Raw genomic sequence first — 18,100 nt, 5'->3', positions numbered from 1 at the left:
TCTCCCGAACCTCTTTATGAACTTCCTGTTTTCGTATCCTTTTTTCTGTTCTTTCCCTCAAGGTCTGGCGCACCTGATGTTAAACCGCCAAGGTATGGGGTCTATTGTTTTGCTTTTCCCTCCCAGCCACCTGAACACCCAGAGATCATTCAGTTTACTGTGCTGCACTAATATTTCCTCTCCTCTTTTTGTTTATTTTTTACATATACTTGCCTGTTCATTTTATGCTTCCTCTCATGTTATTCTCACTACTCACTCAATATTTGTCCGTCAAACCCTTGTCCTGACCACTGACTGATCTACTGGAACATCTTCATCTCTGCAGTTTTACGCCAAGGTAATGCTTCTAATGCTAATAGAATTTATTCGGTTTGGTTTAATGGTGTTTTCAGACGATTCAGTGATGAAGAGCAAAGGTTTCGCATCCCAAAAGTAGCTTTAGCACTTTCAAAACAATCAAGACAGATAATTGTATCCTGGTAGGAATAAATTCTTGCATTAGGTTTTTGCTACTTTTCATTCTCAGGGTTTCATTTCAAAACTACCCAGATTTCTCACTGAGTTGCTTATGATCATTGATCAGCGGGGGATTTCAAAGCACAAATGGAAGAGAAATCTTTACCTTGGGGAGTTTCGCTAATAAAGAGCTAGCAGCCCAGTAATACACACTTGGCAATGCTGTTATTTATCATTTTTCACACTCTGTAGAACGTTTAAATTAAAATAAAGCCATAGCAGTGAGAGTAAAACCTTGGAAGGCAAACATGCATCTGCTGCTAAACTGGGAAAAAAATAAGACCTAAATTAATTCTGAGCTGCATGCGTTTACCGTGCTAAGAAAAAGTATTTGCTCCCTTACAGTTTTCTTGTGCTTTTGCGTTTTTGTCAATTTAAAATGTTTCAGATCATGAACGTTTTTTGTATATCAAAGATAACTTCACTCAAGAACTCACTAAAGTAGCAAAAAAAAAAAACATAACATTGAATGCACCGCAGGCCTCACTTGCATCAATTATGTAAGGTCAGTATTGATGATTCAACAATATGAAAGAGACTTTTCAAAATGGCATCCAAGGGAGAGTTCTGAGATGAAAACCACTGCTGGGGAAAAAAAAAAAAACACAATGTCTTGTCTTAGACTTACCAAAGAAATCATCTTTATGTTTCCCAATAATTTTTTGGAAAATATTCAGTGGAGTGACGAGACAAAAATGGAAACATTTTGGGAGGTGTGTGACTTGTTATGCATAGAGAACATCACACCTGCAGTTAAACTTGAGAGTAGTAGTGTGATATCTGGAACTACCTTGCTGCTTTATTTGATGAAACCACAAATTCGGAAGCACGCTTGGGTTATGCAGGAGAATAATGATCCAAAGCACATCAGTAGACCCAGCATTGACTGGTGCACAAAATTAAATAAATAAATAAATTGAGATTTTGGAGGCACTTACTCGAAGTCTGGCCCATAATTTAATTAAGGTGAGGCTGCATAATCTCAAGCAGACTTTTTGTGCTCAAAAAACACCAGTGTGGTTGAATTAAAACACTTCTGCAACTGAAAGTGCAACCAAATTTCCTCCACAGCAATTTAAAAGACTCATTGCCAGTTATAGGAAATGCTTAATAGTTATTGCCTCCAAGGCTGCACAACCATTTAATGGAGCTAGATGGCTGTCACTTTTTCCACAAGAGGGCATATGAAGGTTTAGTTCACTTCATCTCCTTTTTTTAAATTAAAATCACAATTTGAAAAAAATGGATTTTGTATTTATTTATTTTTTTTTTAGATCTTCTTACCAAAATTCCTCCACAGCAATGATGTAAAAGGATCATCACCAATTGTAGGAAACACTTGGTAGCAATTCTCAAACAGTCAGTGTGTTTAAGGGACAAATACTTTTTCACATAGAAACAAGTTGGTTTGCATAGCTTACACCCCAAATAAATGAAATCATCCTTTGAGAACTGCAGTTTCTATGAAGGTTATCTTTGTCTACTGTTAAATTTAGCTTGATGGTCTGAAATATTCAATCGTGCCAAAAAAACTCAAAACAGAAGAAATCTGTAAGGAGATAATCCTTTTATAAAGCACTGTCTGTATATATAAATTCAAACATATAGACATTTGAAGCATGTGCTGTGCCTTCAGGTTTTCCTCGTGTCTCCGTGGCTGTCTGTATTGCCTTGAAACCTACTTGAGACATGGCTTTGATGACCCATTCTGCCCAAGTCCTTGAGAAAATGAGTTACCTAAGCAGGAAAAAAAACACACAAAAAAAAAACACTGCTGTTGGGTTATCGTTGCACTTCCTGTGTTCTTTGCTTTTTTTTCTTCTTTTTTTTTTTAACTCAATTTCCCCAGAGACATAAAAGTGAATAATCTGCAGCTGTGAACTGAAATTGCTTTGTCTGTCATCTTGTGTTATTTTCACATCCTCTGAAAAAAGAGGGCGTGGCGGCACTCTCAATGTTCTCATGTACATGTTTTGTGTTCAGTTGATTATGATATCAAAGCTATACTGATTAAATTACTTAATCAAATTAGCCCGGTTTATCTGCACCTACAAATTATGCAGCTAGAGGCCAAGCACGGGTCTGATATTTTAGATTAAAGTCTGCTTTTATTGTTTTCTAATTGTGGAGCCCATTTTTTGCATGTTTAAGGGCAGTTAAGCTGCCCGAACGCTGTGACTGAACACGCTGAATGCTTCCACATCCTCTGCTTTCTCAGAATAACTGCTCTATAGCTGATTCAGGACATTGTACAGTAAGTGTGTCCCAGAGCCACACACAATATGACTTATCATGAACTGAAGAATGGGATATGTAATTGCTTAATTTCATGCATTAATGTAAAAGAGAAATTCATTTTAGAAGGAAGATTTACAGAATTGTATCGGCGAGTGATAACCATAACGCAGCCCACAGTTATTAAAATGATATCATACCATGTACATGAGACATCAAATTTTTATTCAGATGTTAAATGTTTGAAGGAACATTAGTTATTAGCAATTACCCAGCTCTAGCCTTAGGGGCTGTTCGAGATGGACTTCTGATATGATGTGATAGATTCATACAGACCTCGGGAGGGTGAATATTGGCTGGTGTGCACAGAAATCCTTGATGTCATGCAAATTGTAAAATCATTCAGACACCCATGGACTGTGCTGGTAAGCTACTTTTTTTTTTTTTTTTTAATCTGCAGTCGCCCATTGTTAAGATGATTGTCCAGCTGTATGTGAACACTGCTTTTATTCATGCGCTTACCCTTAAGAATGAGGTTATGGGCTGCTCCATTGACAGACACTTTGCTTTAAGGTTAATATTAATGAGCAGATGTGTTCATTTTTGTGGTCAAACATGCAGAGGAAATAAGGGTAGAAAAGAAAGTCGCAGTTACTCGGTTACGAACTCCCTAAGCTAATTCTTTGTTGAAGGGCTTGCTGTTTCAGTTTCAGCATGCTCTTTTCTTCGTGGAAATTTATGAACGTCACAGATCTTCGCCGATAGAGTGATTAATATCTGATCGCCCTCTAATGTGACATTTCTACAAATCCTCCAGATCTTCACAACATCTCCTGTCCACAACACTCCTGAGGAGACCCCACAATTTTCCTGTCAGATTTAGCTGTGAACACTTTGAAGCATTCTTTTTGTGTATTCAGATGTATTCAAAGTCAATTCTTTGAAGGTGTTTTTGGTGCATAAAGCATTTTTATAACAACTGAAGGCAAGATAGTTACTTGATTATGGAATAAAATGGCACTAGGCCTGGAAAATACATAACACCTCTCATTTAAACACCTTTTCATTTTTCCTGCAGACACCTGAAGGTTTTTGGCGTCTAAATCGATAATTGAAATGATTCACAATTTCCAACACTTTTACAAAAACATCATATTTCACATTGGGTATGATGTTTCTCCTTATGGAATTGTGGTCCAGGGGTTTAAGGCCTGAGTGTTTAGTTTTAAAGGAAGTGATTCTATTTTTCATATGTACATCTTATTCCAGACATATCAAATTTAACAGGGACTGTGGTCATATGTAAAATACAACCAGTACATGACCTAGATTTTTACAGCTTCTTCCATTATGTTATTGGCCTCTTAAACTTCCCTGACAGGCTTACATCTCGCCTTTTCCTTATTTTTGAATAAACATCCAGTTTTTATTGTCTTTTTGCTGTAATTTTTTACTCTTTGCTGCCCCGTGGTGTATAAAATGGTCCTTGTCTTCTTCTCACACACCTTTAAACAATAAGATAATTTTAAACTTTTGACTCCGTACGCAAACTGCAACCTTAGCTAAAAGAAGTAAAGGTCATGAAAATCCATCCAGGACAGCTGATCTTTATTTCTGCTTAATCAAATTTACTTTAGTTGATGTGAGGCGTGAACACAAGAGCAATGAATGCTAAAACTGAACCAAAAGCTACTTCATTTAATTTAAGGATAGGGCAGGATATATGTTGTGTTAAAACTACAAAACATTTGTAAATTATTTAGAATGTTCTAATTCCTTTAAGTCGCAGAAAAAGTGAGTTAGCTGTACTTGGCCCGCAACATCAAATGCAGCTAAAAGTAAAGCATACAGCATCTTTTTACCTGTTTACTTATTAAAAAAAGAAATCTGACATCTTTAGATGTAAAATGGCTTTGAATGAGATACTTTTTTAAATCCAAGGGCAGAAACATTAATGAATTGATACAATTATCAGTTCACAGGCAGTTTGATATACTAGACAATGCTGTTTCCTTTGGGAAATTAGGATAGTTACATGCTAGACAAAGACAAATATCATAGCAGTCCTCTTTATGATGATTCCAAATAAGTGACATATATATGTATTGTAACACATTGTTGCATATTTTTCCCATTTTTTCAATTCGATATGATCCCTCTAATTGCTGTTATTGTGTTAAACAAAATGTGAAACCAATAATGTTTGAGGCCTCTCTTTTTTGAAGTAGCTCAATAAATCATAATTTTTGGGCGCGCACACACACACACACACACACACACACACACACACACACATACAGGCAACAATGGCTTTCATAGAGTGCACATGTGGTTGAGGATCACTGAGAAGGCAAACTGCTGACACAAAAACGAGCAAGACATGACATCCAGTTGAGAAGTAGGAGAGATTCCTGGAGACTGTTGGTGTTTCCATTACATTCTGCTGAGCTTTCATTTTCTATCGAAGGGTTCTTCTATTTGCATCTTGGTTCAGCACAATGGTCTCATGCTTAATTCCAAGAGAGTTTGAAAGCAAAGCCTCCCCCCACCTTATTGCCTCCAGTCAGCAGCAATGTACAAAAAAAAAAAAAAAGAGATGCTTGGAAAGCATCTTTTGTAATAACGACTACAGCCATCGTCTTAGGAAGCGTTTCGACAGAGTTAGCGCCAAAGTCTTTGTGGTGTTGAGACAAAAAGAAAAACACTGTATTAAATATTTCTCATGCTGGGAAATTTTTGTTGTTTCTGCAGATATTAGTCCACTTTCTAGATAGGCTGCCTATGTAATTACTCATAATCCCTTTTAGAAGACCTTTAAGTTGGTGTCATGGCCATCAGAGAACACCTACATGGTAAGAAGTTGTAATGAAATAAAAAAGATTGCACTAGTTTTGGTTTCATTTCTTAACAATTGTAAATTTTTTTTTAGCTTAAATTATATAGTATCTACTTCTGGGTTGTTTTGTTTTTGGTAAGAATGCATTACCAGTAGGGAGCCTCACTGATAATGTATCAATTTGTTGTGTGCACAGTGTTTGAGCACCTACATAGCCTGAACAATAGAAAGTAATGGGGCCCAGTCAACCCACAGCCTTAAATTGGCCCTGGAGCATCGGCGCTGACATTTACAGTACAAACAAACAAACACAGGCTTTAGGGACGGCTTATCCGCCCTGCTTGAAATAGCTTCTTCAGTAGCAAACACTGCAACTATCGGAGGACAAAGCTTGAAACAGCCTACACATTTTAAATGGGGGTATTTATTGGTTAACTCTTTATCCATGTCAATGTCAAACAACAGGTTAATGGCAGAAATGATAGCGTCGGTACTGTACTGGAGACGTTTGTCACAGTCAAGAGTGGTTGTCTCAGCATGCCGTGTTTAAGTGGCCGTCTGTCAATCTAGCATTTGTCTTTCTGTCTTAGTTTTTTATTATATATTTATCATGTGTTTTAGTGTTATCTACCACATATATTTGAGTGGGTTTCGAATAGAAAATCAAACTGCTAGAACAACAGTCAAACCAGCAAAAACGTCTTTATTCATCCTCCATATGATGCCCTCTGTAGTGTTGGGGAAAACCTTCCAACATTTCACAGTGCATCTATATCACCCAGTGACAAGTTTGGAAATAAATATCTGACCAAGTCAGCCACAAGTTAGTTAGCCATTCTTTCACGTTGTCTCGCAAAAGTATTCACATCCCTTGGATTTATCCCAAAGTATATCAAAAGTTTAAACTTTACCATATTGTGTTGTTTTTATAGACCAACATAATGTAGAGCGTAATGTGAAGTAGAAAGAAAGGAGGACTTTCCTCAAACAGGGTTTTTTCAGGAATACTCTGACTTAGCTCCATCCATCTTCTCACTAACTCTGACAAGCGTCCTTGTCCTTCCTTTCGGATTTGTATTTGTAAAATATGTTGAAAATAATATAACACTTTTCTTTCGCTTCACAATTATGCCCTTCCATGTTTTTGTCTGGGATTATAAAATCCCATTGAAATAAACATCTGTTTGTGTTTATAACATGACAAAATGTAAAAACCCTTTAGAGGATGTGTATACTCTTGCAAGGCACGATAAACTTTAATATTGAAGAAATGGCAATGCTGTTGAATGCTGAATGTATTTTTCAAAAGGGTGAAAAAATATCATATAGCGATCATATAGCTCGATCTATATTGTGTTATAGTCTTTACAGTAAAGTTACTTGTTTCTATTTAGTTTAAATGCATGTAGACAGCGTGTCTAAAATAGCTTTGTCACGCAATATTGTCTTTTCTTCTCATTTTAGTCCTTACTTTTACCCACCAAACATATTTTACTCAGCCATGCTACAGATGTGAATGCATTCATTTTGCAGAGTCACACTTTTATCTAATTATACGGACATTTTTCCAAGATGTTTCTTTTTCCCCTCCCAGGGCAGCAAGAGTCGGTGGCCACCTTTAAAGGCAACGAGTTCTTCAGCTACAACCTGTCCACGACTCCCATTCAGAGCAGTTTGGATGAGATCACGCTGTCCTTCCGGACCCTGCAAAGGAATGGCCTGCTGCTCCACACCGGGAAGTCGGCCGATTATGTTAACCTGTCGCTGAGGAACGGAGCTGTGTGGCTGGTCATCAACCTGGGCTCTGGGGCCTTTGAAGCGCTGGTGGAGCCTGCCAGTGGAAAGTTCAATGACAATGTCTGGCATGATGTGCGAGTGACACGCAACCTCCGCCAGGTGTGTATGCAACTGTTACCTCAGCATTCAGAGCTTGGAGTCAGGACTTGAATTTGAGGCACCGAAGCCTCAAATTCAAGTCTTGAGTGTTAGCCCAAGACTTTACTTTGGCTAATGCTCTAAAGATTCTGGAGTTTACTAAAAAAAAATTATTCAACACCTGCAAGGTGTAATGTAAATTGCCAAAGTAAGCTACAGAGTTACACAGAGATGTGCGTATTCTCCTGTGAAAGGGAAAGTTCTGATTTATCGGGCACGGTGGCGGTGCAGGGCATAGAGCGCTGAACCCATGTCCTCAGTCCTTGAAGAGACAATCACAGGTTTGAGTCCCGGCTCTTGAACCTTTGCCGGATGTCTTCTGAGATGAAATTGTTGAGGATTTGGTTGGACTTTTCCCTTAAGGGTTTGATACTTTGACCTGAGACGTAAGTCTTTAGACTTGACATGAGCTTAAAATGGAAGGTTTATAACTTGAAAGAGCTGATATTTAACTTTGATTTGGAAACAATTTGAGACTGGATTTAGACTTGGAAAAACAAAATAAACAAACATCTGAGACTTTAATTGGACTTAAAATAAAAAAAGTTAGGTGTATTTTGACCTCTGAAACTTAACTTGATGATAAACATTCATTTTGCTCCCCATTTTACCTTGTGACTAGTAGGTGAGGTGTATTTTGATCATTATTTAATCATTTAAAATGAAATATATTGTCTTTTCATACTACATTTTCAATGTGTTTTTTTTTTACCACAAAGTCAATACAAACAAGCATAATAAAAAGAAAACGGAGCATCTGTCCATTCTAGGACTTAAGAAAATGATTGACAATGATAATAATGCTTATTATACTGCAGTAGTAATGGTTTTCCAGGAGTCTGCTCATTTTGCCATGTCTATCATCACTCAGATTGCCATATTTTTGTGTGCTTCAATTTCACAAAGCGCTGTGAACTTGTTTTGGTATCTGCAGGCTCTGATGCAACACTGCAGCAGGATAAGTAAGTTAGACAAAAACAGGATGGGCTTATTTAATGAATATAGCAACTCTATGTGTCCGGCATTGTTTTCCTGCATTGTTCTGCAGCCAAGTATTACTCAGCCTTAAATCTTCTATATCGGAAATAATCTGGACAATGTGCTGATCTCCCAAATGTATTTAATACTTTTACTGTTACCTTTAGTGCAATTGTTTTTCAAACCCACCAAATTTAAATTATTCTAATGTAAGGCACACTACTTGCTTGCAGTGAGAACTGTGCAAATAATTAGCCTTTTTTTCATCAAGATACATTTGTATGCAAAACAGTAAATGGTAATAAAGGAACAAACATTTAAATACAGTGTCATTACTTTTTTCCAATCATTTTATCTAAAAACAGCTCCAATAATATGTTAATAATCTTTATTATAATTATCTGTTTTATATCCATGTTTTCTATAACTTGGATTATCTACAACCTAAAACAGGGACTAATGCCTAACCCTACAGATTCATCTATCTGAGTCTGGGCTCTATTTATATTCAGGTTTTTCTACCAATTAATTTTATGAGACATTTTAAACTGTCCTCAGCCTCACAGTTAGCATCAGTAGCTGCAAACAACTAAGAGATTTTAGACCCTCTACATAAAATCAGAAAGTTTTATTTGGTTTATGTTTTGAAAAAAGGCAATGTAAGTTAAGTAGCTGTTTTTTATTCATACAAACATTTTTTTCCACATAAAAATCACATACAGTTAAATCCACATATTTTATCTATTAAAGTTCACTTGTGATTTTTTTTTTTTTACATAGAACATAATTTCATATAATTTTCAGTATTTAAGTCATTGTTGTAAATTGTACTGACTGTTTGTAAACGTGTCTACATTGATTTAGCTCATGTCTGACAGTCGACTTTACTCATAGTTTTCAGGCGGCGCTTGACCTTTTCATTTTTGACTTAAAGGACTCAAAATTCATTGCAGTGTATCCATTTAAAGATGTGTTAGAAAAAAAGCCCTTCTTTGTTAGTCAAAAGCAGAAGGCTAAGTCATTTCTGTTCTTTCTTAAAATGTATTTAATTTATCTTAAACTCTAACTGTAAATTGTGTCTCTCACTGACATTCTCTTTTTATTTAATATTTACTGTAATGAATTTGCTAAAAACCTGCAGCAGATCTCACTGCTTAACCCCTCACACCACCCAAAGAAAAAAAGGCAACATTTTCTGCAAGAAAAAGTCCAAGCTACATTAACGCCCTTAAATATTTTGAGCATGCTATCTTCTTTGGCAATGGTGTTAATTGGGCCCTTGCAGCGCAGGGCAATTCTGTTACAGTTGATAACATTGCTGGAGACTGCAATAAAAATAAAAATAAGCCCAACACATTTGAATAATCCATATCCAATATAGCTGGTGATGGAATACAGTATTTTAAACACGGTTTTGTTTTGTTTTTTTAAAAAGTCACATTTCTGCTTGCTGCAGTGACTGAATTTATGGCACTTAAAGATGAAATCCATAAGTGAAGTACTGTCTCTGAAATGCAAAAAAAAAAAAAAGCAAAAACAAAAAAACCTCCACATAGTCTAACATGATGCATTTCTAAAAACAACAACTGAGCATCTACTCTCCTGGTGGTTTGTGTGCATAAATTATATAAGATTAACTCAGCTAAACGTAATATATTCAATACACTCATAGCAATCTTTGTGAATGCCAGTTGTTTTCAACACAGCCAAATCTATTTTGTATCTAACCGTCTCATCATCACCAATATGCTCTGAACCCGTCATACAAAACCTGTGTGTGTTGCATCCTCCTCCACATCCATTTCCTTACCCTAGCTTCCAGAGGAGCGGCAATCCAATGTTAGCCACGTCACTTATGCTTTCAGGCATGCATTTGATCCCTGTGTAAATTGCTTTCCCTTCAGATAAGTTACCTCACTGACATGTAGATAGGGGGAACTGTTACTCCCGAGAGATTGTGGGTGGAAGCATTTTATTAGATCTGGTGGTGCTTTTGAGGCTAGAATTTCTCCTATTACTTTCTTTACCTTTTTTTCTTGATTTGGCAGTGTGTTTCAGTCATGGGGGAGCAGGGCTTGGTTTGTGCTTAACCTTATTTTTTTCTGTTTGGGTGCAACTCTGCTCACTCCACAGAGCATACCCAATGAAATTCTCCATGAGAGGTCAGCTTCAAGTTGTTGCCACCCAAATGCTGAAGCGTAGCCGTGGCTGTGTGTCTTAAATTAATCATGACCCAGTTCTACATGTCTCTCTGAATGCATTGATCCCACACCCCAGATACTCAGGCCAGTTCAGGTACTATCTATGTGCTGCACATGGTGTAATTTCATGCCACACGGTGGTCATGCTGGGTTATCATTATCAAGAGAAAAGGAGAGCAGCATCAGTCAGTTTGTAGCCATGAAAGCTTGTTTTTCTAAAGGTTCCTAATGTTTCGTGTCATCAATTTGAAGCCTTTTCATTGTCTGCTGTCCAGGCCAATGACTTTCCGATGACTTAGATGGACACAAATCAATAGTGGATGTTGAATGAAGAAAGACTTTTATCCAATAGAGGTTAAAGCTGAGCATCCCGTCCCAGGTCGTCCTTTTGTCTATTGTCTTGTTTTCACATGACAGACACAAGCATTGAATAAATTTAGGTAAAATGTTAACCCCCTAGTGATCAAGTGTTATTTTTACACTTACTGAACCTTTGGTCGCTTGATTATAATTTATTCAGAACCATTTTTACATTTACTATTTACAAATGTTGGCGCTACTAATAAAGATTTACTAAAGAATTTAGTCTTTTTTTTTTTTTTTTGCAGGAGCATAATCTTATGCTGAAAATTAAGGAAAAAAATCCAACCTGTAATTTGAGTACATTTAATTAGATAAACACATTTTTAGATAATTCAATATGAGAGCACTTAAACTTTGTTTTATTTATTTTTTTACCATTCCTCTATGCACAATTTAACTACAGTAACTAAAGCTCTGTTTTCTCTCTCACGTCGTCTTCAGATCATCCAGCAGCTTTTCTGCAGCATTTAGGTCTTAAAGAGTGAGAATGGGTCGCCATGTCTGTGCGGATTTGGCCAAATGTTGTGGATCATTATCCATCTGAAAGACCCACCAATGACACATTTTTGCTTCACTAGCAGAGGCCAACAGATTGTTTTTTAAAATCTCCTGGTATTTCAAAGAGTTGATGCTCTCTAACAAGGCCCCCAGAAACAATATCATGGATCTCACCTCCTGTGTGTTTTGCACAAGTTCGTCTTTTGTCTCACATTAAATCTACTAGAAGTGCTTGTTGTCAAAAAAGTCGAATCTTATTGCAAACTCCATGTTTACATCTGAGATGCTAGGACTGAAAATGCCTCTTTCGTTCTACCTTTGTCCCATATGGAACAGTATTATAATAAATAGCACCAATGCCAAAAATGTATGAAATATAACAATAATTCCTGTTTTAAGAGGTCCTGTTGTAAATAACATTCTTGTAGTGGGTATATGAAATATTTAAAGAAAAGGGAAATAAATCAGTCTTTAGGGCACCAAAATCTCAGTAAATAATGTACAACAAATCCAGTTTATTCGCATCTTTACCTCTTTGACACAATTCACTGGTCTGATTTTAGCACACATTTCCTGCGTGACATTTTCTCACTCAAGATTCATGAAATGATTTTGAATAACCGCAACCATTAGCAAAAAAAAAAATTCACAAGATTGTTACAGTGGACATTTCTATTTTTCATCTGACACACATTTTACAAAAGAAAATTACGTTTGGTTAAAAATTGAGACAAAGAAATGAAAATTGTTTTGACATATTACTCTTAAGTGGGAGCTTTTACATCAGTGCAAGATTCTGTCTTAAGTGTAGGCTTATTGTCATGGCAACTAGCACATCGCTTTTACCTCCACAGCCCCGTTCAGCCGTTTTGTTTCCTTCTCTAGGTAGTGATGAAACTGATATGGAAATGATCTTGTCTTGTTTATGACGAAGCGCAGGTACCGCGGCTTCCTGGTATCTTTCATCTCAAATTAATTGAGCAAACTGTGGCATTCTGATCACTTTGGAGCTGAAGGAAAATGTATGGTGCATTGACTCCGCCGCCATCCGGCTCACATATCAGAAACGGGGATCAGCTGAGATTAGTGAACTCTTTAAAGCTGTTCTTGTAATTGCCTCCAAGAGCCAACATTAAGGCGAGCTCAACCAGAATCAAGAAATGAGGCGTGAAATAATTAGGCCGGTTCTTTCTGTTTAGGCTCATAATCTCGGCTTGGTTTTGTAGGTGACGATCTTAGTGGACGGGATCCTCACCACCACCGGCTACACCCAGGAGGACTACACCATGCTGGGCTCTGATGATCTCTTCTACATCGGGGGGAGCCTGAACACAGCCGACCTGCCTGGCTCCCCGGTCAGCAACAACTTCATGGGCTGTCTGAAGGATGTGAGTACTACTTGACCCCTCGCTGTGGCCTGCAAATATTATCTGAACCTCCCTTGATAACAACGCCGCACCCTGGAGCAGAGTGTATTGAAAAAGCTGCTCTTGTGTTTGTACTGATGCCGCAGCTGTAGGGTGTTTGAAGGAGAAGCTTTCAGCAGAGAGGCAGCACTGTGCACTTATGGATTCCTCTGGGAAACCCTTTGAGAATGTTAAACTGATATACATGAGAAACAATGCTATCTCATGTTTGGTCCCGACACACAGGACCAAACTCACCCCTCCTCACTACTTCCACTGTTTTTTCTGAAGCATTTTCACTCCAGCCTGCACTTGTCACATTGATTATCTAGAAGATCAAGCCGTGCACTTTGCATGAGAAGTAGCATACAGTGCTGCTGCCCTCCTACACATTTCTTTTGTTTTCACTCCTTTTGACACATCATCAAACTGAGCGTAATATCAGAGAAATATAATCTGAGTAAGTATAAGGTGCATTTTTCAATTTTATAATTTTTTTTCCAAACTAACCTGGTTATATGTGAAAAAGTGTTTGCCCATTAAAGACTGCTTGTCCCACCTTAAGGTGCAACAGCTGCACTAGCAATGACATGTCTGTGGATGAATTTTAGCTCATTCTTCTTTGCAGAAAGGTTTTCACTCATCACCATAGGAGGATGCCAAAAACGGCATATTTGAAGTCATTTTAATTGGATGTAATCTTTTATTTCATTGTTTTATTAAGGTTTTGAGTCTTTTACATGTAGACTTGTGGGTAGGCTTTGTATCATTGTGCAGGACCCAAAATGTACTTAATTTTAAGCTCAGAAACTGATTGCTGGATCTTCTTCTGCACAATTTCCTGGTAGACGGCATAATTCAGGGACCCATCAATTATGGCAAATCATGCAGGTCCTGCAAAGCAGCCCAAGACAACCACCACAGTGATGTTCTTTATCTGAAATGATTGAGGATTTATGCAGGATGTAAACAGACTCACTACTCATGAAAAGTTCCATGTTTGTCTCATTATTCCACTGAATAATATATTAAAAGTCTTAGGAATCATCAAGTTGGTTTCTGGGCAAATGTTAACCTGCCCTTTGTCTTATTTTCACCTTGGGGCTCTACCTGGACGCCAGTTTGCTCAGTTTCTTTTATGTTGTTGAACCAGGAACCCTGATCTTAACTCAGGAAAGTGAATCATGCAGCACTACAGTTGTTCTGCGTCTCTTTTGTGGCCTCCTGCATGTGGGACACTTACACTCCTGTTTTGTAATATGACCATTTTGGTTTCAAAATAATATAATAATGATAATAAATATATGATCATTTTGAGGCCACTCCTCAGAAGGTTCCCCAATGTTCTATATTTTCATATATAGTTTTCGCTGTAATTCAGTGAAATACCAAAGACTTAAAAAAATGCCTTGTAACTCTTTGAAGACAAGTGTCACAGACTTTCTTGTGACACTTGTCACAAGAAAGTCCGATATGTCTGATATTAATATGTGCTTAAGATTTGAAATGTGGATCTTGGAAGGTGTATGTGAAAATGAACATCCCGAAATCACATCAACAGCTGGACTTCGATCCAATCATGTTAGGCGCTTTTGGGTAACCCAAGAGATACATTACTTTAAACAATCAATAGCAGAAAAGTGATTTAAATAGTCCACATTATTTAGACTAAAACAGACGCCAAGATTGTTGTCAAAGTATCCTTGTAGATACAATATCTGAAGTAGATGTTACAAATAAGGTTCTAACCTTATTGTCTTTTAATTCTACTAAATTAAAAGACCGGTTTATAACTATTGATATTAAAAGAACCGTGACATGTATTGGCAGGTGTATTGTCTAATCAGGGCATCTGAAAGGAAAGCAGATAAAAGATAAAACCTGGTGTTTTTGTGTAACCAAGAAAAAGCAGCAAATGTTGGTTTTCTAAAAGAAACTTAATAGTCTGCTTTATTCTTTAGGAAACAATGATGAGTTATGACCATCGTTTTATTAGGGTCAATGCCCAACTACAAATAAGTTGACTTCTCTCAGCCTTCAACGCCATAGATAAATGAATTATTTCATTATATAAATTGCTGTTAAACTCTGCTCCCAATCCATATTAAATCCAGCTGCAGGGGATGCATCAGAGAGTGCACCAGGAATAGAACAGACGCATCATTCAGACATAGGATACATAAAATGCACAAGGCAAATAGAGTGGAAATAACCTGATTAGGCTACATGCAGTAACAGCAGTGGCAGGTTGGAAGGAAGTTTAACCAGCTGCTGCTTCATTATGCATGAAAGCAAACGCTTGGCAGTTGTTTTTCTGTAACTTCTCAGGGTTTATATAGCCTGCCAAATTGTGCAATCATGAAATCATGTATCATAAAAGAAGACATGTTTGTAATGGGGAAGTGGAAAAGTTGAAATAAAAAAAGGTGTGTATGAAATCTTTTGGCATGTGAATATGATATGTTTTTAGTCGGATGGTATGTATAGTAGCTAAATATTTCCATAGCTAATGACTGCACTTTCAGGAGGCCAGATAGAGAAAATGCATTCTCCAAACAAGGACTCAAAAAAGTAAGAAAAACTCATTAAATTATGCTAACCTTTTCAATGTATTTACACAGATTTGAACTTCTTAGAAACTGTAATAAAAAGGGTTTCACTTGGGTAAATAACAGTGTTAGCACAAGTTAAATTTCTAAAGGTGTCATGTACAGGATCATTCGCAATTTTTGAAAACCCAGGCGGCCCAACAGGCTTGTAATACTTTTGGGGGGGAAGCTAATCGTAGCTCACACAGAAGACAAAACTGTCTTTAATGTTTCTGTTCAACAAAACTTTGTTAAAGGACGTTCTTCAGACAAAGTCACTGGTTCTTATCCTGGCCACTTAGCAGTTTTGCAAAGAAATGAATAAGTCAATAAAAAGTGTGTCATTCTTCAAATTAAACGTTCCTGGAAACTCTGCAAGTCATTATTATATTTGACCAGTTGGAGGAACTTTAACTGCTTTTGTTATAACATAATGGTGTAAAAAAGGACTGAGATATTAAAGTGGAAGGGACTTGTGATGATGGCAAAGAGTCAGGAAGATGTGAGTTAAATGTAATCAATATCATTATTGAAATTCAAGTTTTTCTGATATGATGAAGCCAACACTGGCAGCCCACACAACAAAACACAACCATTTTATTCAAACAAACATTTTCAGACTAGTAATACCCACACACCAATAACATTTTGTTCAGTTTGCCCAATTAAATATTCAAAGATGGTCTTGATGGTGTCTTTTACATCTTCTAAATAGATTGCGAGTATCATAACTTGTGGAGTTGCTTCTGTAACCACAGCATCAACCATTTTCTCATCATTATTGATAATTGCAGTAGTGGCCAGCACTCATAAAGTTATTTTCAGCCTCAACAGTTTACATGTACACGCTTTAATCTGCAATATGATCTGGTTAATAAATGCAAAGACAGAAACTAGAGTTTGATCATTTCAATTAGGTTAGTTTACAAATGTTCTTCACATTCACGGTTCCACAACACATTAGACTTTAATGACTAGATAATCACCTCACTCTTGGGTGCTGTTCATTGACCTGAAAAGCACCGATGAAAGAACTTTAAATAAATAGTGGAAGCCAAAAGTGAAAGCAGAAATGTGCTTGCTTTTAAGGAAGGACACATAATCAGTCCTTTTTTGTTCTAACATTCCAACTTAGACATTTTAATTGGGTCAGTGTTTATCATCTTGATCATGTTTGTACCTTAAATATGTATTGCTGCTTTTAACACTGAACAAACATGTTTGCTACCTGGGAAGGATCAACTCCTTTAGTATAGATTCATTTTCTCAGATCTATTCTCGGATGCTGAACATGCTGCTCCTGACCAAAGTTCGGGACACGCCGTGCGAGTTTCACTGTCTTTTTTGAAAAAAAAATAGGTGTTCACACTAACGCACTGGTTTTTATTTTAAGACTGATAGATTCAGGATCACATACTTATCGACTGGACCTGGTCAGGGTTCACAGACTACAGGATTTACGAAGCCAACTAAAGTCAGCTGAGCCCATAAAACTCACAGCAAGAGTTAAGGTTTGAAGGAGCAGTTTGAAGTTTGTTTTATCCTCAGTGATGATTTGTGGTTGTGATCATATTGTTGCATCCGGAACGGTCTGAACAAACTAAAACATGCTGGTTTGACTTCGGCTGAGGTCGGCGGGTTCTCCTCAGACATGTTGCAGGCTCCAGTTTTCACCCCATCTCACACTAAGATTTTCATTCTGACTCACCCGGCCGACTGTCCACAACTTGTACAGCCTGGCGCCAATTTGCCTGACTGGGAATCGGGGGGTAAATTTGGGCAAAAACTTCATGTCGTATGACCCGAGCTTAATGTCTCTATCACAGAAAATGTTTGGTCTAATTTGCAAGGCAATTCTGTTTTCTTAGTATTTAGGCCCTCATGAGGTCATTAGCATCTTGAAAGAAAGTTATTAACTCTCTTGGTCATCATGTAAGTCGTCTGAAACTCGTGTAACACACTGCTTTTAAACAAATGGCAATGCTGCTCTGCTTGTGTCTGGCATCTTATAAATGTTTTACCTTTAAAAACAAAATTCTGATGGCTTTCAGAAACAAAAACAGTCTGAGACAACAGATGAGATCATCTCTTTGAAGCAATTCAAAGAGATGGCATTCAAACAAATATAAAGCGAATATGTGGATTTAAATCATTGATACACAGAGTCTACATCTACACATCACGGTACAATACAGAAATGCTCCTCAGGTATAAACCTGCAAAACTCGGATAAGAATTGCTCCTTTGAGAACATTAAAGTCCACATTTTGGACAGAGGAAAAGGAAAGACTTATAAAAGGTGATATCTTGAATCTACGGTATTTTAAATGGAAAGAATTGTGGCCTAAAGTATCCACTAGTAATGTATGTAGTGGTTTGTACTGTTTTAAAGCTTGTTTCAATGATTTGTTAGTTTACAAGTTAGTGTATCAAACACCAACTAACCTCAGACCAAACCTGAACACGCTTTTGTGAACACACTTGTTCACAAAAGCCATTATCTTCTTCCAAACTGAGAAAAAGATAAGAAACAGTCATTAGGTG

The 18,100-nt window shown here is 37.2% G+C and overlaps 1 protein-coding gene across 12 annotated transcripts in view; it reads left to right on the top strand.

Moving 5' to 3' along the window:
- nrxn2a (neurexin 2a) overlaps nucleotides 1–18,100 on the top strand; it is a 182,094-nt gene that overhangs the window by 55,217 nt on the left and 108,777 nt on the right. For 10 of the 12 annotated variants that reach the window (XM_081615817.1, XM_081615826.1, XM_081615822.1 and 7 more), the window contains exons 4-7: nucleotides 63–92; nucleotides 326–337; nucleotides 7,182–7,483; nucleotides 12,789–12,950. In XM_081615817.1, coding sequence (XP_081471943.1) covers nucleotides 63–92; nucleotides 326–337; nucleotides 7,182–7,483; nucleotides 12,789–12,950 — 506 coding nt within the window. The remainder of the gene's footprint in view (nucleotides 1–62; nucleotides 93–325; nucleotides 338–7,181; nucleotides 7,484–12,788; nucleotides 12,951–18,100) is intronic. The other 2 variants (XM_081615828.1, XM_081615823.1) reach the window with 1 other exon arrangement.

This window comes from Poecilia reticulata, chromosome 14 (genome assembly GCF_904066995.2).
Source record: "Poecilia reticulata chromosome 14, P_reticulata-male-v2, whole genome shotgun sequence".
Taxonomy (NCBI): domain Eukaryota; kingdom Metazoa; phylum Chordata; class Actinopteri; order Cyprinodontiformes; family Poeciliidae; genus Poecilia; species Poecilia reticulata.
This window is presented reverse-complemented; position numbering and strand designations above follow the sequence as displayed.